This window comes from Protomyctophum parallelum (assembly GCF_964188405.1).
Source record: "Protomyctophum parallelum genome assembly, chromosome: 22".
NCBI classification, from domain to species: domain Eukaryota; kingdom Metazoa; phylum Chordata; class Actinopteri; order Myctophiformes; family Myctophidae; genus Protomyctophum; species Protomyctophum parallelum.
Window position 1 is genome coordinate 15,041,434 of NC_139714.1, and position 26,501 is coordinate 15,067,934.

General features: G+C 42.9%; 1 protein-coding gene across 1 annotated transcript in view; it reads right to left on the bottom strand.

The window, feature by feature from the left end:
- Positions 1–1,944: 1,944 nt before the first annotated feature.
- The window catches only part of LOC310853559 (sortilin), a gene marked incomplete at both ends in the record, with an annotated part of 38,530 nt that continues 13,973 nt past the window's right edge, over positions 1,945–26,501 (bottom strand). Inside the window, 11 exons of the mRNA XM_083757939.1 lie at positions 1,945–1,963; positions 2,895–3,047; positions 6,043–6,149; positions 7,223–7,346; positions 7,770–7,886; positions 11,531–11,738; positions 20,522–20,715; positions 20,904–21,078; positions 21,920–22,019; positions 22,169–22,266; positions 22,911–23,063. Coding sequence (XP_083614065.1) covers positions 1,945–1,963; positions 2,895–3,047; positions 6,043–6,149; positions 7,223–7,346; positions 7,770–7,886; positions 11,531–11,738; positions 20,522–20,715; positions 20,904–21,078; positions 21,920–22,019; positions 22,169–22,266; positions 22,911–23,063 — 1,448 coding nt within the window. The remainder of the gene's footprint in view (positions 1,964–2,894; positions 3,048–6,042; positions 6,150–7,222; positions 7,347–7,769; positions 7,887–11,530; positions 11,739–20,521; positions 20,716–20,903; positions 21,079–21,919; positions 22,020–22,168; positions 22,267–22,910; positions 23,064–26,501) is intronic.

The following is a 26,501-nucleotide window of genomic DNA, read 5'->3' on the forward strand; positions in this document are numbered from 1 at the left end:
GTGTGTGTGTGTGTGTGTGTGTTATATTATCATTAAAATCTTAGTGTTTTCCCAATTATATCACCACCGTAGTGTATACTGTAGGTGTAGGGTCTCCTAGGCTGTGCATTTTTGGAAAACAGCATTTTGAACAGCAAGATCTGCTCAGTAGAGATGTCCCGATATGCCCTTATTTGGTATGATATATCGGGTCATATCGGTATATCGGCGAATATGCCAGTCTAACCAGCGATCCGACACGGGGGTAATGGGTTGACACAATGGGCTGTATTTTGCGTGTCTTAAGTACCAGGTCTTATTCCCTAACTTGAGTAAACTAAAGACCTGGAGGCGTGATCAATGCTCTTTGGCCACTCAGAATAGCCAAATGGCATTGATCACTCCTCCAATATGACCTGGTACTTAAGACACGCAAAATACAGCCCTGTGGCAGGTATAAATACAATGTTGGGGCATGTGGAGCTAATTTACTCTCGAGTTGCCCAAACTGCAAGTGTACATTTGAGTGAGGAGTCTGTTATAAACAAGATATATAGCTAGATAGCTTTTGTTTTCCGCACGGTTCCCTACTAGTCCAACGCAGCTGAACGGTCAAAGCTTTACCATATAGCATTATGTGTCAAGTTAGACGAATGTAAAACCCTTGATTTCTGGTCGGTGGACTAAGAGCGTTTAAATATTATTCTCTGGTATCGGTATTCGGTATCGGCTAACACCGAAATTGTGGTATCAGGTAGCAGAAAATAGCAAAAGTAGCAGATCAACAAGCACAAGCTTCGAACTTGTAGATTCTGCTACTGTTGATACTTTTGTGTGATGCGGTAATAATTATGATTAAGTGGCATATGAATTAATTCACGGAAAACCACAAAAAGTTTGAATATGGAGATAAGAGGTTTCTGACCCGACAGCAACAATCTAAGGTTTGGTTATGTCAGGAGGAGAGGAAGAAGTCCATCCTGGTAAACTAACACAACATACATTTAATTATACAATTTCACAGTAGAAAGCATCTTGTCAGTATAGCTGGCTTGAATGCTATAGATAGATATTTACAATGTGCATTTCATTTATAGGCCAAAATAATACAAACTATAGGCTACAGTCAATACAGTATATGCAATTGTTTTAGACCCAGACAGCTGCTTTTGTCCATACAATTATTCTTAAAAAGCAACTCATATTGTTGTCTGGATTAGCAGGTAAATATCCGGAATTGTCCCTCGTCTGTTGCTGTAAATCTTAAAGCAGCGCTGTGTAACCTTTTTCTTTAATTCATAAATGTTGTATGTTAAGAGTATGTTAATACAATATCATGTATACAATTGGAGTGGTTATATTTTGTCACCCTGCTCTTAGATCATGCCATAAGTCTCACCTAGACACAGGATCTGACACGAACTTTGACTCCATGGTCAAGATTCATAATTCATGCCCTGAGCAAGCGGACAGGCTCGATTAGATTAAATAATGATAAAAATGATAGATTAAAAATTGAAACCGGGTTCGAATTCGGAAGATGAAAGTTACACAGTGCAGCTTTAGTTGAAAATGTAAAAATATACAGTAGCATAAATTCTAAATAAAACATAACAATTATAATTGACGTAAATCATACATTTACAAATAATTTCAAATAATAAAAAAAAACGTTTAAAAATGTTCCTGAAAAATAGCAGATTTACAAGCTCACACCACATCATTTAAAAATATTTTGAGTAGGCCTTAATTGGTTAAGTAATTTCAATAAATAGAAAATTGGCTCTCATTCTTAAAAAAAGAAACTAAATAGAATAATTGAAATGTCTTAATGTTCCAGTGAAATGCAATAGTGTCCTTTCCTTTCCAGATCATTAGAAATGGTCACAATATGATATTCACATTTATTATGTCCACACGTTTCAGGCAATGAGATCCTGTAAAATACAGAAGGAAAATATCAGTCTACAGGTAAATATTTTCACTACATATACGCACTCACACTCACACTCACACTCACACTCACACTCACACTCACACTCACACACACACACACACACACACACACACACACACACTAAATGCATATCAATTTGGGTGTCCTTGTCATGATAAAACATTATTTTGAGAACCACTGTTTTCAATGCTTTCCTTGAATGGTAGAAGTTATTTGTATGTTGTTCCTACTTTGGTCTATTTAACTCATGTCATTTTTTTTTAAAGCCTTCTAAATCCTAACCTAAAGTTTTCTGAAAAACGTTACATTTTTGATTCCAAGAATGTAAAACGTAGGGAAACCAAAACTGTAATTTATTCGAGGATTCAAATTCAAAAGCAGTAGAAGCAGCAGATCTACAGGCTCGAAAGCGCGACGCAATTTGCCGTTACGCGGTTCGTATGATCAAGTAGGTTATTAATTCATAATAACAGAGTGGCGCGCTACGACCTTGTAGGTCTGCTATTTTCTGAAAAATCGTGAAAATGTTTTGAACTCAAATCTTTGCTACTGGGATGGTCCCTGGAACAACATATTTTCTGCAAACATTCTTTAATAGCAATTATATTATAATTATATTCATTTGTTAGTGTGGTTTGGGGACGAAAGTATTTTTATTATTGGCAATGATTTCAGTATAATTGCCATTAACCCATTCTGACCTGAGATCAGATCTAAAAATGTCTACTTCTACATCCTGACAGTTTTCTGAAAAAGCTATGTTTCTACGTCAGTCGTTCTTCGATTTTTCAAAAATAGCAGACCTACAAGTTCATATGAACTTGTAGATCTGCTATTTTTCAATAGCTAAAGCATAACATGATGCTAACACCAAAAGGGGTTCCCGCCCCAAAATGGGTTAAGCGTGTTGCGTGTGCACCTACTGTACATGAAATGTAGGCGAAATCACAGAATGTACTTTGAATGGACCGCGGCGTGGTCAACTCTTACGTCGTCGGAGTCCTGATGGAGCGCGGTGCCGTTGCTGCTCGCTGCGCCGTCCGGGTCGGCCGTCACGCCGCCGCCGTCGTCGTCCTGGATCCGCAGGTTGGAAAAGCGATACAGGGGCGCCCTGCAGGGGGCAGAGTTTACCCACGTCAATTGTTGCTGCTTCGTCACACAACTTACAATTTTTACAATTTACGGCATTTATCAGACGCTCTTAACCCAATCTGACCCGAGATCAGATTCTAAAAATGTCAGTCGCTCTACGATTTTTCAAAAATAGCAGACCTACAAGCTCGTAGCGCGCCACTCGGTGGCGCGCTATGAGCTTGTAGATCTGCTATTTTTCAATAGCTAAAGCATAACATAATGCTAACACCAAAAGGGGTTCCCGTTCAGAATGGGTTAATCCAGAGCAACTTACAATAAGCAAGAACAAAAAGCATGGCAATACTGTACATCACATAAAAAGCATTTATCATGAAACATGCGTAAGCTAAGAACGTAACAGTGGAATATCTATATAATGAAACTATACATTATAAACTATACATATATACTATACTATGCTATACATATGTACTATGACGTGCTATGACTACATACAATGCAATTCTAGTGCTGTCTACATAACATGCTATAAGTCTGTATCAAATGCTATCTAAGGGGGTGGGGTAAGTGCTATGGGCCATGATGGAGTCTGAAAAGGTGGGTTTTCAAACTACGGCGAAAGATTGGGAGTGAGGCTGCAGTTCTGACTGTGATGGGAAGTGCATTCCATAGTTTTGGAGCCAGAAGGGAGAAGAGTCTGGGACATGTGGAGCGTTGTCCAGGGTGTTTTAGAGAAGGGAGAAGAGTCTGGGACGTGTGGAGCGTTGTCCAGGGTGTTTTAGAGAAGGGAGAAGAGTCTGGGATGCGTGGAGCGTTGTCCAGGGTGTTTTAGAGAAGGGAGAAGAGTCTGGGATGTGTGGAGCGTTGTCCAGGGTGTTTTAGAGAAGGGAGAAGAGTCTGGGACGTGTGGAGCGTTGTCCAGAGTGTTTTAGAGAAGGGAGAAGAGTCTGGGACGTGTGGAGCGTTGTCCAGAGTGTTTTAGAGAAGGGAGAAGAGTCTGGGACGTGTGGAGCGTTGTCCAGGGTGTTTTAGAGAAGGGAGAAGAGTCTGGGACGTGTGGAGCGTTGTCCAGGGTGTTTTAGAGAAGGGAGAAGAGTCTGGGACATGTGGAGCGATGTCCAGAGTGTTTTAGAGAAGGGAGAAGAGTCTGGGACGTGTGGAGTGTTGTCCAGAGTGTTTTAGAGAAGGGAGAAGAGTTTGGGACGTGTGGAGCATTGTCCAGAGTGTTTTAGAGAAGGGAGAAGAGTTTGGGACGTGTGGAGCGTTGTCCCGGCGTTTTTAGTGAGGGTACTTCCAGCTTCCCTGCGTTGGCTGATCTGAGTGCGCGGGAGGGTTTTATAGGGAGGTCGCAAGGTAAGTAGAAACTAGATGTATATGTAGATATATGTCAGGTTTTCACCTGACAAAAAAAAAGTGTGTTACAGTTTGTACTGTATTGTATGTTTGCAATGGGTTCTCAGTGTCGCACAAAGATGTTAGGGCCATAAGTAAATATCTATTTTTTTTTTCTTTTTCTTGTTTGCCTTTCCTATGAAGAATTGCTTTGAAAAAAAAACATTTCAATTATTTTCGATCTTTCAGGAAAAAAAAAGAATAAAGAAAAAAAAGGTTACGAAAAATGTTGGAAAAATAGCAGATCTAAAAGCTCACAAGGTAATCGCACCACGACATGTTGTGAGCTGGAACGTAATGCAAATGTAGCTTTTAGCGTAGGTTCAATAAGGAAGATCTTAACCAACGCTTTCATTCGGCCTTTCAGCATTAGCGTGGCTCATCATCATCTGTTCTCAAATCCTAGCACTTCGCAGCAGCCAATCAGGTGATTTGACTCCGCCTTTAAATATCTCTGCCTCTGACACTTTGCCATTCTCCTTTCAGTCTGCAACAAGCAACCCACCTCCATCCCTAGCTCTGGTCCATAGCCTTCTACTGCTTCTACCATTCTGCCCTGCGCAGTAAGGCTATGGGACTTTCAGTTTTAAATCTCAAATTGAAATCAGACCAGCCTCTCCTCTTTAGCGTAAATAAAAAGAACGTTTTTGCTACTCACCAAAACAAAGGCGGTTTGTGTCATTAGAAAGCCTACTTTCCTTAGTGGACGCACTCTGAGCCCCCCACCACACGTATAAACGGTACTTTTTGGACAGAAAGGGATTTTGTTTTTCACCGGAGGAAAAATAGTCTCTATGAGGCAGTTCTCTGGGCAATATCAGTAGAGGGCGCAGCGGAGTAACTAAAAATATATATTTTTTTTGGTGGAAACAAAATCCCCTTTTGGCCAAAAAGTACAGTTTATACGTGTGGTGGGGGGCTCAGAGTGCGCCAACTAAGGAAAGTAGGCTTTCTAATGGCACAACTCGCCTTTATTTTGGTCAGTAGCAAAAAAGTTATTTTTATTTACACTAAAGAGTAGAGGCTGGTCTACATTCATGCGAGCGGCGGAAGTTGAGAGTAACATAGTTCTAAATAAAACGCATTAGAGCTATGGATCAGAGCATTAGAGCTATGGACCAGAGCTACTAAATCCCCAACTCCACTCCACCCAACTCTTGCCATCTAGTGTTGAGAAGGTAGCAGGTTCATCTGCTCAGCTGCCACCACCAGCGTCTATAGACTCCAATGCTCCAATGGGGGGGGGGGGGGGTTCTCCCTATTAAAAGCTAATCTTATTCAATAAATGCTAGCGGAGTCTAATCGACCAAAATAACGCTCTGCCATAATTTTGCCATTCTCCTAAACTGCTGCCAATTCTCTCCTTGCTCAAGTAACTGCTGCCAAAAACCTTCCAATAATAAACATTCGCTTATTCCATATTGGTGTGTTCTCTCCTTTATTGAAATAGGGCTTAAGTGAGTGTGTGTAAGTGTGCGTGCGTGCGTGCGTGTGTGCGTGTGTGTGTGTGTGCGTGTGTGTGTGTGTGTGTGTGTGTGTGTGTGTGTGCGTGTGTGTGCGTGCGCGTGCGTGCGTGCGTGCGTGCGTGCATGCGTGTGTGCGTGCGTGCGTATACAGACCTGTTCCTGTGCATCATCTTCCTCACTGTGAGAGCAGCGGTGATGATCGCGGCCACAACAACGAGGCCCGCTGCGCCACACACCAGGAGCAGGATCATCTTCTCTCTCTGGAGAACACACACACACACACACACACATTCAAAACACTCCTGACCACCTACAAAGCACTACACAACCTGGCTCCCCCATTCTGTGACCTCCTCAAACGTCATGTCCCCTCTCTCTCGCTCCCTCAGATCTGGTGATGCAAACCTCCTCGACGTCCCCAAAACCAAACTCCGGACGTGGGGGGACAGAGCACTTGCCTTTGCTGCCCCAACCCTGTGGAATGCCCTCCCCAAGGCACGAGGGCACTCAGAGATGCCCCCACCCTCCAAACCTTCAAAACCGCCCTCAAGACCCACCTCTTCAACATTGCCTTCCCTAGCTAACCCTTCTCACTGTCTTTTAATGTTTTTTTTTAGCTTCTAGTGATTATTTCTTTTTTCTAATAAAGTTGTTTTTGTTTGTGTTGTTATCTCTGTGTAAAGCGCCTTTGGGTACTCAGAAAAGCGTTATATAAGTTTGAGATATTATTATTATTATTACACACACACACACACACACACACACACGTCGCTATGATATTAAATTAAAGCAGAGGTTCGCAATGGTTTTAATTTCAAGAACCCTCATCATAACACAATGCTCCTTACGATGTTGAACCCTCATCATAACACAATGCTCCTTACGATGTTGAACCCTCATCATAACACAATGCTCCTTACGATGTTGAACCCTCATCATAACACAATGCTCCTTACGATGTTGAACCCTCATCATAACACAATGCTCCTTACGATGTTGAACCCTCATCATAACACAATGCTCCTTACGATGTTGAACCCTCATCATAACACAATGCTCCTTACGATGTTGCAAAAAAATAAAGGAAAAAAAAACCTTGGTTCGGACAGGCTTTCCAAACTAGTTCAGAGAGTCAGGATATCTGGGGGTGCTGAGAAGTTAATCTGTTCAATAAAAACATATTTGACAAAAATAATGAAAACTGTCAGGATGCAGAAGACATTTTTAGAATCTGATCTCAGGTCAGAATGGGTTTTAAACTATGAAAGGAGGTAAAAACCAACACAGATGTTGGACAGACAGACAGACGGACGGACGTCACCGTCTCACTGACCAGAGTCTCAAAGGGCGCCGGGGGCAGGAGGGTGGGCTTGAGCCCACAGGGTCTGATGACGGTCTCCACGCTGGGCTGAGGCGTGAAGCCCCCCTCGCACCTATCACTGGGAACCTTCCGGTACCTAGGCAGTACGCACACAGTACACACACACACACACACACCTTATTAGCTAAAACTAGTAGTATGACTTTTAACCACTTGAACCCCATATGGGTGGGCGGAGTAGTGGAGAAGTATAAAGGGGAAAATCATGTAAAAGTAAAATACCTCAGAATTGTATTTGAGTACAGCACTTTAACTGAAAATATATAGTTATGTATGTGTGTGTAGGTGTGTGTGTGTGTGTGTGTGTGTGTGTGAGGGTGTGTGTGTGTGTGTGTGTGTGCGCGCGCGTGGGTGCATGTATGTGTGCGTGTATGCGTGGGTGCATGTGTGTGTGTGTGTGTGTGTATGCGTGGGTGCATGTGTGTGTGTGTTTGGATGGATGGGTGGATGCATGTGTGTGTGTGTGTGTGTTTGGATGGATGGGTGGGTGCATGCGTACCCAGATGTCAGAAGCTCCTCCTCCTCTCCGTCAACGCAGACCACCAGGGATTGGTCGGCGCTGTTGGGCTGTCTCACACACTCTGAGCTGTTCTCATGACGATAGTAACCGTAGTCACTGTTGACAGAACACGCGTTAGGCCTGACGTCGACATGTGTATATAAAATGTCTTCTAAGTCCCGACAGTTTCTTTTTTAGTCGACGAAAACAACACTGACCTGTTCCCTGGTCTACCTCACCTGTTCCCTGTTCCCTCGTCTACCTCACCTGCCTGGCATCAACTCATCACCTCCATAAAGCCTCTTCTTCTCACCACACAATGCCAGATCGTTTCTGGTCACGCTTTCCCTCAGCTACTGAACTCAGTGCTAGTTATTCCTAGTGCCTAGTTAGTGTTTGTAGAAACCTGTGTTTTGTACTCCTTGTGACTCAACTCCTTTGTCGCCTGCCTGCCAGCGCCACAAGCCTGCTCCCCTCGACTACTCCAAAGTCCAAAAACAACAACGAAAATACAAGATCAAGATTTTTATTTTTAAGTGAACATTGAACGTTTTAAACTATTTTTTTTGCTTTTGGGGGTCCCTGGAACAAAATATTTTGAGATAATTTTTCAGAAATCTTACTTAGAAGACATTTGTCTGTCTATTAAGACCTGAGGCTGATTCGACAGACAGACAGACAGACAGACAGACAGACAGACAGACAGACAGACAGACAGACAGACAGACAGACAGACAGACAGACAGACAGACAGGTCCAGTAGCCTAATAATGTCAGCCTTTTACCAGAGGTAATTCTCTCAGGGGGATAATAATAATAATAATAATAATAATAATAATAATAATAATAATAATAATAATAACAATAATAATAATAATAATAATAATAACAATAATAATATTAATAATAACAATAATAATAATAACCAGAGGTAATCTTCCCGGGTGCAGACGCAGGGGGGTAATAATAATAATAATAATAATAATAATAATAATAATAATAACCAGAGGTAATCTTCCCGGGTGCAGACGCAGGGGGGTAATAATAATAATAATAATAATAATAATAATAATAATAATAATAATAATAATAATAATAATAATAATAACCAGAGGTAATCTTCCCGGGTGCAGACGCAGGGGGGTAATAATAATAATAACAATAATAATAACAATAATAATAATAACCAGAGGTAATCTTCCCGGGTGCAGACGCAGGGGGGTAATAATAATAATAATAATAATAATAATAATAATAATAATAATAATAATAATAATAATAACAATAATAATAATAACCAGAGGTAATCTTCCCGGGTGCAGACGCAGGGGGGTAATAATAATAATAACAATAATAATAACAATAATAATAATAACCAGAGGTAATCTTCCCGGGTGCAGACGCAGGGGGGTAATAATAATAATAATAATACTAATAACCAGAGGTAATCTTCCCGGGTGCAGACGCAGGGGGATAATAATAATAATAACAATAATAATAATAACCAGAGGTAATCTTCCCGGGTGCAGACGCAGGGGGGTAATAATAATAATAATAATAATAATAATAATAACCAGAGGTAATCTTCCCGGGTGCAGACGCAGGGGGGTAATAATAATAATAATAATAATAATAATAATAACCAGAGGTAATCTTCCCGGGTGCAGACGCAGGGGGGTAATAATAATAATAATAATACTAATAACCAGAGGTAATCTTCCCGGGTGCAGACGCAGGGGGGTAATAATAATAATAATAATAATAATAACCAGAGGTAATCTTCCCGGGTGCAGACGCAGGGGGATAATAATAATAATAACAATAATAATAATAACCAGAGGTAATCTTCCCGGGTGCAGACGCAGGGGGGTAATAATAATAATAATAATAATAATAACCAGAGGTAATCTTCCCGGGTGCAGACGCAGGGGGGTAATAATAATAATAATAATAATAATAATAATAACCAGAGGTAATCTTCCCGGGTGCAGACGCAGGGGGGTAATAATAATAATAATAATAATAATAATAATAATAATAATAATAATAATAATAATAATAATAATAACCAGAGGTAATCTTCCCGGGTGCAGACGCAGGGGGGTAATAATAATAATAACAATAATAATAACAATAATAATAATAACCAGAGGTAATCTTCCCGGGTGCAGACGCAGGGGGGTAATAATAATAATAATAATAATAATAATAATAATAATAATAATAATAATAACCAGAGGTAATCTTCCCGGGTGCAGACGCAGGGGGGTAATAATAATAATAATAATAATAATAACAATAATAATAATAACCAGAGGTAATCTTCCCGGGTGCAGACGCAGGGGGGTAATAATAATAATAATAATAATAATAATAATAATAATAATAATAATAATAATAATAATAACAATAATAATAATAACCAGAGGTAATCTTCCCGGGTGCAGACGCAGGGGGGTAATAATAATAATAACAATAATAATAACAATAATAATAATAACCAGAGGTAATCTTCCCGGGTGCAGACGCAGGGGGGTAATAATAATAATAATAATACTAATAACCAGAGGTAATCTTCCCGGGTGCAGACGCAGGGGGATAATAATAATAATAACAATAATAATAATAACCAGAGGTAATCTTCCCGGGTGCAGACGCAGGGGGGTAATAATAATAATAATAATAATAATAATAACCAGAGGTAATCTTCCCGGGTGCAGACGCAGGGGGGTAATAATAATAATAATAATAATAATAATAATAACCAGAGGTAATCTTCCCGGGTGCAGACGCAGGGGGGTAATAATAATAATAATAATACTAATAACCAGAGGTAATCTTCCCGGGTGCAGACGCAGGGGGGTAATAATAATAATAATAATAACCAGAGGTAATCTTCCCGGGTGCAGACGCAGGGGGATAATAATAATAATAACAATAATAATAATAACCAGAGGTAATCTTCCCGGGTGCAGACGCAGGGGGGTAATAATAATAATAATAATAATAATAACCAGAGGTAATCTTCCCGGGTGCAGACGCAGGGGGGTAATAATAATAATAATAATAATAATAATAATAACCAGAGGTAATCTTCCCGGGTGCAGACGCAGGGGGGTAATAATAATAATAATAATAATAATAATAATAATAATAATAATAATAATAATAATAATAATAATAATAACCAGAGGTAATCTTCCCGGGTGCAGACGCAGGGGGGTAATAATAATAATAACAATAATAATAACAATAATAATAATAACCAGAGGTAATCTTCCCGGGTGCAGACGCAGGGGGGTAATAATAATAATAATAATAATAATAATAATAATAATAATAATAATAACCAGAGGTAATCTTCCCGGGTGCAGACGCAGGGGGGTAATAATAATAATAATAATAATAATAATAATAATAATAATAATAACAATAATAATAATAACCAGAGGTAATCTTCCCGGGTGCAGACGCAGGGGGGTAATAATAATAATAACAATAATAATAACAATAATAATAATAACCAGAGGTAATCTTCCCGGGTGCAGACGCAGGGGGGTAATAATAATAATAATAATAATAATAATAATAATAATAATAACAATAATAATAATAACCAGAGGTAATCTTCCCGGGTGCAGACGCAGGGGGGTAATAATAATAATAATAATAATAATAATAATAATAATAACCAGAGGTAATCTTCCCGGGTGCAGAGGCAGGGGGGTAATAATAATAATAATAACAATAATACTAATAACCAGAGGTAATCTTCCCGGGTGCAGACGCAGGGGGATCGTCTCTTCTTCACCCTGTAGTCCCGTCCGTTCCGGCAGACAGACAGCCTCCTCAGCCTCCTGAAGGTCTCCTTGTATCCGAGCACACAGCCGTCCGTGGCGGCCGCGTCCTCGGCGGCGTCCTCGGCCTCGGCGGAGTGAGCCAGCCACTCCTCGTAGTCGCTCTCACCACCTGGACAGAGCAGTGATTGGTCGGTCGGTCGGTTGGGCGGACGGGAGCAATATTTCAGTGTTGGAAAGTAAACTCTAAAGCAGGGGTCCTCAACTAGAAATGAGCTCTATGCCCGTTTAGTATGGTCAAGCCAAGCTTATACAAATCAGATCCCCTTTCACCCAACCAATAATGGGGTGCAGAGTGCAGGCCCGGAGTGGAACTCCAAATCCAAATCACACCACGTGCCAGAATTTTGGGGGCCCTTGGGGGACATTTTGGGGGCCTTTGCAGCAATTTCACATGAGAAATATACCATCTGATGTTATTTATATTATTAACTTCTTCCCTCCATTAACATAAGACACACAATGTAGTTGTGCTGCAGCAACACTGCCTGAATTGAATTGAAATTGACTGTGGCTGGCCTGGCCTGAGCTTAGGAGAGATTTTTTTTGCTGGCCTGACCTGATGCAAAAAATAAAAAAATAAATAAAGATATATATATTTTTTAAATTTGCCTAGGGTCCGCAGAGAGGTGGTCCGCGGTCAGGTCGTGGTCCGTGGTCAGGTCGTGGACCGCGGTCCGCCAGTTGAGTACCCCTGCCCTAAAGTATTGTATACATCTCAAGTGCTGTACTTTTAGTTCACTTATTTTCCTAATCGATTACACACCCCCCATGAAGACATTTTTAATTCCCAAAGAAGGAAAGGGTATGGAGTAAGTAATCATCAAATAATACTAACTTATAAAAAAACTGGTTAAACATTGGCCAAAATGTCAATTAATAATAAGAAAGATGCATTTTTTTTTAATTAGCTGATCTGCAAGCTGCTATATTGCACCGATCAACACTGCTGTAACACTGCACTCCACACTTGACCCCTGGGCGTGACTATCGTCATGGCAGAACCTCGATAGCCTAGCCAGACAAAGTACAGCATCTAGCAATGGGACTGGTCCACAAGATTCCATACACCACTAAGATACCCATGTACCTGTCTATATACTTCACTAAGATACCCATGTACCTGTCTAAAACTTCACTAAGATACCCATGTACCTGTCTAAAACTTCACTAAGATACCCATGTACCTGTCTAAATACTTCACTAAGATACCCATGTACCTGTCTAAATACTGTGCTGTCAAAACCCCTAATTGGCATCAATCATTGGTGTCGACCAACTGATCATGAGTCAGCACCTGGTGACAATCACTGATTGGGGCGAGGCACTGAAAACAGGAAGTGTTTGTTCAGTATGAGAGCAGCAGCAGTGGAGAACACTGCATGGAGAGAAGCAGAACAACTGAAAGAACTGAAAGACTCTTACTGCAAACATTGAAGCTGGGAAGACCGAAACCTGAAGCCATCAAGGGGAATGCCACTGGTGCGTTAATTGTTTCTGCATTGCAGTTTATTTTATTGCTTAAATTTGTTATAAAAGTTATTTATGTTTTTGTGCTGCTAGGCCACACTTAACTGCTATAGTAGTTTGATTTAAGTTACGCATATAGGCTTGCTTAGTCTAAATGATGATCCTTAATTGAATACTGAATATTATGAGTTAAAACAACCTGTTTATTTAGATTACTGAAGTGACTAGTGATTCAGTCATGTAGGTTACGTTAGTAACTTTGGTTATTCAAGTGAAATGAGTGAATTTCAGTGATTTATTTTGTTTGATTATGCCACCTTACATAGTTAATGACAGCTTGTATTTTGTTTTTTGTCTTTCTCTGTTTAAGGTTTTCAACCTACTCTAATGCAACTGTACTTACCTGTACCACTACCAATTTACCAAAGTAAAAACAAACAAAAGAGGAAGGAAGTTGTCTTTTTGAGTTGACCACAGTTCCCCCTGTCGGCTAAGCCGTTTTTCAAGTTTGGGCATAAAAGGTTTCTGGAAAAAATCCCGAATAACTTGACAGTTGAAAACCAACAGTGTGCCAGCTTGTTGATCAAAAAGAACTCATCAGTCCAGCAACAGGACAAGAAGATAAAAGGCTTCAGAAAGTCCAGCAGAGGGAGCTGATGAGAAGGGTCACAAACAACAGAAGCACCTGTGGAAAAAGTTCAACTTCCAAAATCAACAAACAACCAAGGAAAATCATCTCACTGATCAAAATGGCGGAGGATGTTCTTGGCAAAACAGTTGATCAGTTAAAGAAGGATAGGACTGTAGCCAAGAGCTGCTTCACAAGGCGGGCCAACTACCTCACCAGGAAAGCAGACACTTTATATGAGTCAGAGCTCAGAGAAGAATACACAAAGTTATCTGCTGATGCACGGAGGGTCATTGAAACGAATGATGATTTCAAGACTGGCCTACTGGCAGAGATTGAAGCCAAGGACGCAAATGGTGAAGACGCACAACTTGACGAAGATCAGGAAGCAAGCCTGGAGAAGGTCGTCAGTGACTGTGAGGAAAGATTGGATGAAGTAAAAAGGCTTGTCCAAAACAACATCTGGGCCAAGTATGGACAAGATGTGATGGAGGCTGCATTCAAAGCAGCTGGAAAAGCGTGTCAAGATGGAGACAACATACCTGTGGAAAGCATCAACTGCGAAAGCTTTGAAGTCCATCTACTCGTAATGGAGAGGCTCATCAAAGAGGCATCTAAAGCTCTATCTGACTGGGAGCCATGGATCCCCACAGCAGAAGCCAGTGTCTTCAAGAGGGAGATTAAGAACATAAGAAGTGTCAGCAACGAGCTCGACTTGAGAAAAGCTGATTTTGCCAGAGCACGAAGACTTGAGTTTGAAAATCAAGTATCAGCACCAGTTGATGTGAAACCAGGTATGACAAGACATTTCATGCCGCTTGTGAAAATTAAGCCAACTAAACTGCCTACATTTAGTGGCTGCAAGAGGGAGTTCCACCGCTGGAAAAAAGACTGGGAGAGCCTGCAAAGGCAGGGAGAGCCGACTGGGTCACAAGAGGTCAAGAAGGTCCAGCTCCTTGACAGCGTGGATGAAAAGATGGCCAAAGACCAAAGACTGTCTACCTACAATACAGCTGATGACATATTTAGAGTGCTGGAAAACAGGTATGGAAACAAGTCTACCATTGCTATTGAAATAATTGAAGAGCTGGAGAGAATCCCACCGGTGAGAGGAAACCAGCCGAGGAAAGTAGTAGACTTAATTCAGACAGTAGAGAAAGCCCTCTCCGACCTGACAGACTTGGGAAATACTGGGGCCCTAAAGAACCCACTCGTGGTGAGGTCCATTGAGAGCAAGCTTCCTGACTTTGTGAAGAAAGACTGGCTTGTCTTCATGGTTGATGCCAATAATAATGTCACTCAAGAGAACCATTTTGACATGCTGCTCACATTCCTGAAGAAGCAGGAGGACATCTATGAGAGACTGGACCACCAGAAGATAGTGGACACACAAGAAGATAAAGCGGACAGCAAATTCAACAAGAAATATGCCTCCACCAGAACCACAAAGAAAGATGACACCGACGGTGGGTGTATAATCTGTGGAGAAGAAAGGCATAAAGACAGGATTTTCTTCTGCAAGAAATTCAAAGCACTGAAGCTGTCGGAGAAGGAGATGGCTGTTGAGAAGATTGGTGCATGCAGGATATGCTTGGAGTGCCATAAGAATGATGACTACTGTAAAGAGTATTTCCTTTGCAAAAACAAAGACTGCAGAAGGGAAGGCTCGTCAGATCACCACTTCTTTCTCTGTCCAAACCCAAGAGGAGAAGCAAGGAGAGGCGACAACGAGAGGCCACGAAGAGACAGCGAGAACAAAAACAGCTTAACAGAGGAACAGGAAAAGTTCTTGAGTGAACTCTCACCAGAGGCAGCAGAAAGGTGCAGGAAAGCTTTCACTAACAAGACCTCCAAGGAATGTTCTGAAAATGACCAGATGGGGCTACTAAAGGAAAGTGGACTGCGAGAGCTGCCTGTCTTAATGATGTTGATGGAAGTGACAGCCAATGCTGGCCAGAAGATTGGAACCCTGGTGGACCTGGCTTCAGACACCAACTACATCACCCACAAAGCAGCTGACAGGTTGAAGCTGAGGAGTGAAGAAATCACACTAGTCGTGCATGGAGTTGGTGGCATGATGACTAAAGCGGCCACAAGAAGATATCTTCTCAGGATTCGAGTCAAAACCTCCAAGGGAACGGAAAGGTCTCATGAACTTGTCTGTTATGGCCTAAATGAGATTGCTGAAGTCAACAGAGTCGTCAGACCTGAGCAGCTGAAAAGATTCTTCCCAGAGGTCGATCTCAAAGAGCTGAAGAGACCCGAGGAGATTGAGTTACTCATCAGTCACAGAGAAGGAAGACTTGCCCCACAGAGGATGAAAGCTGTGGGAGACCTTGTTTTGTGGGAAAGCCCTCTTGGAAAAACTGTGGCTGGAGCTCACCCCGATCTGTTTGAAGAGGTAAAAGTGGCTGCACATGAGTCGGAGACACATTTCGCTCGTTCCATGCGAACAGCTGCTGTCAAGTATGAGGAGATTCCAGCAGAAGGCCTCTTCAAAACAGACAAGACAGTTCACCTGGATGACACCGCCGTTGAGGCCAAGTACACAGCTGCCAGTCACAGAGACTTCCTAGAGTGGTGGAAGTGGGACAGCATAGGAGCAGCCTGTAACCCGAAGTGTGGTGGATGTCGCTGTGGCAACTGCCAACCTGGAGGAAAGGAGATGACTCTGGCTGAAGAGAAGGAGTTTGAAATCATAAAAGAGGGTCTCACTTATGTCATGGAGGATGAACATGGCAAGTCACCACACAGAGTCATAGAAGAGGATAGCTGCGTTGATGACATCCTGACATCCCACGATGATCCAAACAGACTGGAGGAAATCACCAAGGAGGTTGAGGGAATCCTAAAATCCGGTGGATTTGTCCGGTCAGGGCAAAGTGGGAGGAGCGTCGGCGTAGCACCGACCCTCTCAACAAAGAAGCCTTCTGAAAATGGCAACGCATTGATACTGCCAAACCAGATGAGGGACAAAGACAACAAGGTCTTAGGCATTGGATATCTGGTAGAGGAAGAGAAACTCTACATGATGACCTCAATCAACTTCTCAAAGAGAAGAGGCAAGATGCAAACAGGCCAGGATCTTTTGATGGAGGAGGTGAGAGAGAGAACACCCAATCCTCTGACCAGAAGAGAACTACTGAGCCAGGTAGCAGGACTCTATGATCCAATTGGCTTGGTCACACCTGTGAAACAAAAAGGAGCTGTCCTTGTCAGAAGAGCATTCCAGGAGACGAGAAGTGGAAATCTGGCCCGAGACACTTGGGACAAGCCGCTCTCTGAAGGCCTCAGGGAGGAGGCCATAAAGCTGTTCCAGGAGTATGTACAGCTGGGACAAATCAAGTTCCATAGGAGCCTTACCCCACCAGGTTGGAAGGGAAGACCTTGGGCTGTCACCTTCTCAGATGGGAGTGACAAGACCTACGGAGCTGTCATGTACCTTAGGTGGGAAACAGACCACGGCATTGAGGTCAGACTAGTGGAATCAAAGGCCCCAAACCGGTCAAAGTGGGAGGCCCCAAACCGGTCAAAGTGGGAGGCCCCAAACCAGGCAAAATGGGAGGCCCCAAAGAAGAAGAGAGCCAGGCTGAAGAAGAGAGCCAGGCTGAAAAAGAGTCTTCTGTCTGTAGTCTGACAAAGGATCAGACTCAAGAAAAGGAGCGGAATCAAGAGGAGCGACTTGGTGGAAAGGAAACGGTCTCAGGATGAGGTGACCTCCTTGGGTTCAGCAACCAGGAGCTCAAGTGGGAGGTGTGCTGTCAAAACCCCTAATTGGCATCAATCATTGGTGTCGACCAACTGATCATGAGTCAGCACCTGGTGACAATCACTGATTGGGGCGAGGCACTGAAAACAGGAAGTGTTTGTTCAGTATGAGAGCAGCAGCAGTGGAGAACACTGCATGGAGAGAAGCAGAACAACTGAAAGAACTGAAAGACTCTTACTGCAAACATTGAAGCTGGGAAGACCGAAACCTGAAGCCATCAAGGGGAATGCCACTGGTGCGTTAATTGTTTCTGCATTGCAGTTTATTTTATTGCTTAAATTTGTTATAAAAGTTATTTATGTTTTTGTGCTGCTAGGCCACACTTAACTGCTATAGTAGTTTGATTTAAGTTACGCATATAGGCTTGCTTAGTCTAAATGATGATCCTTAATTGAATACTGAATATTATGAGTTAAAACAACCTGTTTATTTAGATTACTGAAGTGACTAGTGATTCAGTCATGTAGGTTACGTTAGTAACTTTGGTTATTCAAGTGAAATGAGTGAATTTCAGTGATTTATTTTGTTTGATTATGCCACCTTACATAGTTAATGACAGCTTGTATTTTGTTTTTTGTCTTTCTCTGTTTAAGGTTTTCAACCTACTCTAATGCAACTGTACTTACCTGTACCACTACCAATTTACCAAAGTAAAAACAAACAAAAGAGGAAGGAAGTTGTCTTTTTGAGTTGACCACAGTTCCCCCTGTCGGCTAAGCCGTTTTTCAAGTTTGGGCATAAAAGGTTTCTGGAAAAAATCCCGAATAACTTGACAAATACTTCACTAAGATACCCCCTAGATACTCCCTTAATGTTAACGAAGTCCACACCCACAACACCAGAGGGAACAAACCATGTACAACCCAGATTCGGCACAAACAAGGGACTAAATTAATTTCGCTCCTATGCCACCAAAATGTGGAACGCCCTACCAACAGTCATTAAGACATGCAAATCCCTTGACTCCTTCAAAACCGCTCTCAGAGGGCACCTACGGACGGCTGCAATTCGAAACTGGCCCCCGTAAAATCTGATCACTGCTCTATACACTTTGAAGTTGCAAATCTTTGAATATATATATTCTTTACTCAAATCTTTGCTTCTGGGGGTCCCTAGAACAACATATTTTTAAATGGGGGTCGGTGGTCAATTACATATAGTTTCTTGGGTCCTTGACATGAAATATTGAGCACCACTGATACAGAAACGGTATTTCAGAAAACTGACAGGAAGACATTTTTCAACATTAAAGTTTGACATTAAATTTCGACGTCAGGCCTAAATGGACTAGTTTACTCTATGGCAGGGGTGGGCAATTTTCTTTTTTTTTAAGATATTTTTTTGCGGCTTACGCCTTTTATTAGTTTTTTTTAAGGGACAGTCAGTAGGCTGACAGGAAACGAGAGAGAGATGGGGGAAGACATGCAGTAAAGGCCGTGTCGGGCTCGGGAGTCGAACCCGCGGCACACTGCGACTGGATTACCAGTCGGGTGCCCAGGCGGTTACGCCACCGCCTGGGCCTGGGGTGGGCAACTTTGACGATGGAGAGAGCCACTATATTTCCACACTCACTCCAGAGGGCTGCATTGCATATCGTAGCAAAAATAGCCGATCTACAAGCTCAAAACGCGTTGCAGCTTGTAGATCAGCTATTTTTGCTATATTTGAATTGAAATACTGAACTTTTTTGCTTTTTTTAATTTAGAATCCTAAAAAGTAACCTTTTTATTGATTTTCAAATGGATTTAGTTTTAGTTATGATAACTTCATGAACTAAATACAAATTGTACACAAAAAGACAATACTACTAAGACTAGTCGTTAAGTACTAGTCATTTAATACTATAGTCTAGTATAATTAAAGCGGGGCATGACGTTTGCATGTTTGGAATTGCAACAGCTGAAATCAATACTATATCAGTATTCTGATATTAACATGTGGGCCGCATTAAGTGAAGGTGGGGGGCCGCATGTGGCCCCCGGGCCGCCAGTTGCCCACCCCTGCTCTATGGCTATCATTTTTTATAAAGTATATTTATTGGGTTTTTTTTAAAGACAAACACAACAAGAACATAACTGTCACGGTACGCTCCTCTGCCCTTGGACTTTGTCTGTGTTTTGGGTCTTATTACTTGTATTTGTGTTTTGTACCTTATTTTGTATTAGTGTTCTGTGATTTCCTGTCTGCCCTGTTTTCTGTCTCCTGCCTTGTCTCACCCCCCTGTATTAGTGTAACCCTAGCCACCTGTGTCCTGTTGTCTGTTAGCCTATCCCATTGTTGATTGTGTGTTTCAGTTCACCTGTGTGTAGTTAGTCTTGTCTATATATATGCCCCAGTGTTTTCAGCTCCTTCTCCTTGTCAGTTCGTCGTCGTGATTGATGTGGTCAGTTCCTTGTGTTTCAGTTTGTTATTCCAAGTCCTAGTTATGTCCTAGTTGTTTCACAGTGTGCATTTTGAGTATTAAAACCACTTGAATTCACTCCTCTGCCTGTGCCTGGTTCGTTCTGCACCTGAGTCCTACACCTCCAGAACCACATCGTGACAATAACAAACAACAAAAGAAAAGAAAGAAAAGAAAAGAAAAACAGCCTCAGGCACAACACTATTATAAATAAAAAAGATTGAATAATACAAAGACACGACAAGGACAATGAACCATAATGACCATAAGTGGCTTTCGAATTTTCTATGGCTGTCATTTTGACAAAATGACAGCCATAGAAAAACTGACAGGATTTAGAAGACATTTTAACCCATTTTGGGAGGGAAACCCTTTTGGTGTTAGCATTATGTTATGCTTTAGCTATTGAAAAATAGCAGATCTACAAGCTCATAGCGCGCCACCGAGTGGCGCGCTACGAGCTTGTAGGTCTGCTATTTTTGAAAAATCGAAGAACGACTGACGTAGAAACATAGCTTTTTCAGAAAACTGTCAGGATGACATTTTTAGAATCTGATCTCAGGTAAAAATGTCGACGTCAGGCCCAAATGGGCTATAGTTTACTCTATGGCTGTCATTGTGACTCACACTCTCTGGTGAGAAGACTCTGGAAGTCGATGGTGACGGCGACCCACATGGGCTGCCCGTCCTCCTCCGGCCGGTAGCCCCACACGCTGATGTTCATGGCCTTGGTGCCGGGCTCCGACGCCAGGCCGGCGAAGAAGAAGGGCTGCTCGGTGAAGTTGTACGCCTTCCAACACTGGCCCTCGTCTGTGGAGAACCTGCACGTGGATGACGGATGGATGGAAACCCATTCAGACCGGAAGCCCAGTCCACACATGCCTTCTAAGTCACTAGTTTATGCTAACATTACTGTAAAGCCCTATGCTAATAGCATGCTAATAGCATGTGCTGCAGGTCTAGCATATCCGAGTGCATGTGTATACGTAGTTCTCATGGACTTCAGTACTTGATGGTTTTCACTTGTCCTTCGTGGTGGGCTTCCACGGCCACCACCAGGCCCCCAGAGTCCAGGATGCTGTAATGGTGAGGGCCCTTCAGGGTCCCCTTCCAGTTGTAACCCCCGTCCGACGACACAAACACGTCTGGATGCTGCCACGAGGAGAGAGACTCGCCCACGCTACCTGGAGGAGGAGGAGGAGAGGAGAGGAGAGGAGAGGAGAGGAGAGGAGAGGAGAGGAGAGGAGAGGAGAGCTTAATCCACACCCATAACACCAGAGGGAGTGCAACAAACCATGTGCAACCCAGATTCAGCACAAACAAGGGACTAAATTATTTTCGCTCCTATGCCACCAAAACGGAACGCCCTACCAACAGTCATTAAGACATGTGAATCCCTTGACTCCTTCAAAACCGCTCTCAAAGGGCACCTACGGACGGCTGCAATTAGAAACTGGCCCCCGTAGAATTTGAATTCCCCCCCCCCCTTTTCCCCTCACTGTATAAGTTTCCTTTTTACCTCCTTTATGATGAAATCCTGTTCTGTTCTTTAACTATATGTAGTGTATATATAAGTGTCTATTTGTACGTCTCTAAATGTTTTGATGAATTGAACATGGTGGACCCGCTTGTAAACAAGTGTAATGCTTAATTGGGTCGTCCACTCACAGTTAACAGTCTTTGTATTGAGTTTGTGCTTGAAATGTACTGTAATTCTGCAAACTGTTCAATCAATCAATCAAAAGCGCCGGAGCGGACGAGAAGTCAGGAGTATTGTGTGTGTGTGTGTGTGTGTGTGTGTGTGTGTGTGTGTGTGTGTGTGTGTGTGTGTGTGTGTGTGTGTGTGTGTGTGTGTGTGTGTGTGTGCGCGTGTGTGTGTGACTGTGTGTGTGTTTGTGACTGTGTGTGTGTTTGTGGGGGGGGGGGGGGAGAGAGGAGAGCAGACTCATACTTATTATAACATTATCACACATTTTCATTCATTTAAAAAAAAAACGTTGCCGAAGTGCATTTCCGTTTCTTTACCGTGAGCGATGACCAGACCCACCGCGGTGGGCTCAGAGACCGCCAGCATGGGAACGATGCGGTTGTATCGGCTGTGTTCGCCATGGATGTGGAGGTTACACTATAGAACACACACACGCACACGCACACACACACACACACACACACACACACACACACACACACACACATTTCATGTAATTCTGTCAGCATTGATACACTTTAAGGACCGTGTGTTCTGCGTACAGTATGTCCATAAGGATTACATACATGTATGACTTTGTGTCCACATTCCACATTGTCAGGTCGGGTGAGAAGCCTCCACTCCCCTCCTCTGTTGAACGAGATGACACTCCTTATCCTCCCATCTGGATAATAACAGACCAACAACATATTATTATTATTAATAATACTTCTTATCCTCCCATCTGAAGAACAGACCAACACATCAACGCATTATTACTTGCGCAAGCAGAGCGCGCAAGGAATAGTTTCGCCCGGGACTCGTATGCACCGTCCCAGCCAACCCGCCACTTTTGATGCGTATGCAAATAAAACAGCAAATTGTGCCTGATTTGCTGGGACCAGAGTACATGGTGTATGACTAGCTCTCAATGATGACGTAAGAAATATGTGGATTAAAGGACCCAATGCCAGAGGGTAATTGGTCTTCGATTGTGACGTAATGACGATATGTTTTAGTGTTGGGAGGATTAAAGGTAATGCTCCTGTGTATACATGTATGTAACCTGGTCCCAGCAAATCAGGCACAATTTGCTGTTTTATTTGCATACGCATCAAAAGTGGCGGGTTGGCTGGTACGGTTTTTGGCGCAAAGTAACCACAGTATACCGCTAATCAACTTACAAATTAGGGCCCTACCTTGCTCCAGTTTGTTGGTGAGGTAGACTCCTCTCAACGAGGTGACGTTGGTAAAGTAGTCCTACCTTGCTCCAGTTTGTTGGTGAGGTAGACTCCTCTCAGCGAGGTGACGTTGGTAAAGTAGTCCTACCTTGCTCCAGTTTGTTGGTGAGGTAGACTCCTCTCAGCGAGGTGACGTTGGTGAAGTCGCTCTTCCGCTGCCCGCCAAACAGGTGGCGCTCCAGCGATTTGGAGTACAGGACGCCCCTGTCGTCTGACGTGTACATGGTCCCAAAGAAGGTGTCTTTAATCAAATAGAAATAAAAAGAAAACTCTATTGATGATCAAGCTTTTAGTTACACATCACTCTGAATGCATAGTTGGTTAAGTGCATGGTCTGTCTGTGAGTCTAGAGGTCTGTGGTTGACAGACAGACGGACAGATTGCATAGCGCCACTTTTAACATATAGGGCTCCATTTTCGTCACCCTTATCCCTAAACTTCTTTGCCTTTTTTACTATTTTAAAAAACATTTTTGAATAGTTCAACTAGCCAATCTACATTGACACGTTGTGAGCTTGTCGACTGGCCATTTTAACTATTCAAAAATGTTTAGCAAAATAGTAAAAACTAGAAAAAGTGCCCTTCTGGGCACAGGTCTCCAGCAGGATAGGAATGTAGGACATTGCAGCTTGCCTTCATCTGGTGGTTGGATAAAAGGGCAACAAAAGTAAATTATCCACAGATCCGTGCAGTTAGAGGTAAAAACCCTTTTCGGCCAGTTATAGCGCCACCTTGAGGCTGAGTTGAAATTGTTCATGTGGCATTTCGTCCTCGGCCTAGTGGGAATGTGCGTGCACAATTTCACGGAAATCACACGATGTGTTCATGATTTGCAGCATTTTGTTTGAAACTGAGCACTCCTGTGAACTTCCTGTGAAGCCAATCTTAACCAATCAGGATGGAGTCTGAGAAATCTGAAAGACCGGTTTCGTTGAATGGCTCTAGAGAGACTGTGTACCAATTTGCGCGATGTTTGGACAAAATCTGTAGGTGTACTGTGCAAAAACTAGTTTTGCACAAAGCGGCCTCCTGGTGGCGCTATAACAGGCCGTTCTGGAAAGTTTGGGGCAGAGGTTCATCGTTGGCATCCAGGGAGTGTGTGTGCAAAATTTGGCATCGACCAGGTTAACGGTGGCCGAGATTAGCTGCTCACGGACACACGGACGGACACACGGACGGACGGACGGAGTGCAAAACATACTCTCCCCCCATGCCTTCGGCCTGGTGGAGACAAAAAGAAAAGGCAAAGACGTTTAGGGTTAAGGGGTTTAGCGGTGACGAAAATGGAACCCTTATAGAGACAATAAATCATACTGTCTCCCCATGCCTTCGGCCTGGTGGAGACAATAAAACATACTCTCTCCCCATGCCTTCAGCCTGGTGGAGACAATAAAACATACTCTCTCCCCATGCCTTCAGCCTGGTGGAGACAATAAAACATACTCTCTCCCCATGCCTTCAGCCTGGTGGAGACAATAAAACATACTCTCTTCCCATGCCTTCGGCCTGGTGGGGACAATAAAACATACTCTCTCCCCATGACTTCAGCCTGGTGGAGACAATAAAACATACTCTCTCCCCATGCCTTCATGGTGGAGACAATAAAACATACTCTCTCCCCGTGCCTTCGGCCTGGTGGAGACAATAAAACATACTATCTCCCCGTGCCTTCGGCCTGGTGGAGACAATAAAACATACTCTCTCCCCATGCCTTCGGCCTGGTGGAGACAATAAAACATTCTCTCTACCCATGCCTTCGGCCTGGTGGAGACAATAAAACATACTCTCTCCCCATGCCTTCGGCCTGGTGGAGACAATAAAACATACTCTCTCCCCATGCCTTCGGCCTGGTGGAGGCAATAAAACATACTCTCTCCCCATGCCTTCGGCCTGGTGGAGACAGTAAAACATACTCTCTCCCCATGCCTTCGGCCTGGTGGAGACAATAAAACATACTCTCTCCCCATGCCTTCGGCCTGGTGGAGACAACAAAACATACTCTCTCCCCATGCCTTCGGCCTGGTGGAGACAATAAAACATACTCTCTTCCCATGCCTTCGGCCTGGTGGAGACAATAAAACATATACTCTCTTTCCATGCCTTCGGCCTGGTGGAGACAATAAAACATACTCTCTTCCCATGCCTTCGGCCTGGTGGAGACAATAAAACATACTCTCTTCCCATGCCTTCGGCCTGGTGGAGACAATAAAACATACTCTCTTCCCATGCCTTCGGCCTGGTGGAGACAACTAAACAATGGTGATTTTAACCGCGGTGCCCCGCCCCTTTTACGGACCCTAGCAGGTAAACAGAAAGGTAATAGAACACACCGGGTTATAAATCATAGATCAAGAGAGAAAGGGGCATCAGGGCTGTTGAACAAACAGACGCACACACACACACACACACACACACACACACACGGCGTGTAAGTGCACATGGGAACAGGTGGCGACCCGGTCATACCGTACTTACAGTACAGTGTGAACTGAACAGCACACACGTGTCAGCTAAGCGCCATGCAGGAAGCGCTTAGCTAAGGGCCAGATATGACGCGATAAGGACGCGGCTGTCGAGGCATGAACCCCGTATATCCATGCTTTAAAGAGAGCTTGTGACTCAATAAAAACACTTAGACCCCCCCTTTCCACCGGTCGGTTCCCGATGGGAACCGGTTCAGTTCTTTTTGGTTCATAGTCTAGTTCTTAGACATAATACTCTATATTAAATAGTGTATAGGATCAATACAAGTACATTAATACGTGATAACCCTTCCACAGTAGTAGCTTTATCCTATTTTCGATTATTTTGCATATTTTCCTACATAATGCCTCATTTGCATATTTAAAAATGTAAAATTTGTAATACAATAAATCATTGTCTTCGTGTAAGTACTCAATTGGGGAAATTTCATGGTGATAATAATCTAATATAGGTATGGTTTTGCACACAATTCATAATTAACGTTTCAATTTTGGAGATCTGGCTCATGGACTAAAAACCAAAATGACCTGAACCGGTTCCCACTGGGAACCAACCGGTGGAAAAGAACTGAACCGGTTCCCACTGGGAACCAACCGGTGGAAAAGAACTGAACCGGTTCCCACTGGGAACCAACTGGTGGGAAAGAACTGAACCGGTTCCCACTGGGAACCAACCGGTGGAAAAGAACTGAACCGGTTCCCACTGGGAACCAACCGGTGGGAAAAGGGGTCCCAGTGTACTGTACATAGATTTTCCATTTTCTGAAAAGTAACAGTTTTGGACATACAAGATTTCCACAATGTGCTTGTGTGCGCGTGTGTGTGTGTGTGTGTGTGTGTGTGTGTGTGTGTGTGTGTGTGTGTGTGTGTGTGTGTGTGCGCGTGCGTGCGTTCACGTGTGCACCACCCTGATTCCCTCATGATGTGTGTCAGCTATTGTGGTGTAACCCAAGTCTCTGCCCCGCCCCTCTGCCTGCTATCTGCTCTATTTATCTCACTTCTACAAAAGTCCCTTTTGCTGCAACCAACTAACTGCCCAGCGCTGAGGGGCGCGCACACACACACACACACACACACACACACACACACCTAACCCAACCAACTAACTGAATACGAGACTGGATTTCTACATTGCGGTATTGGTACTTGTACTTAAGTAAATTAATTGAGTACCTTTTTACACCACTGTGCACAGT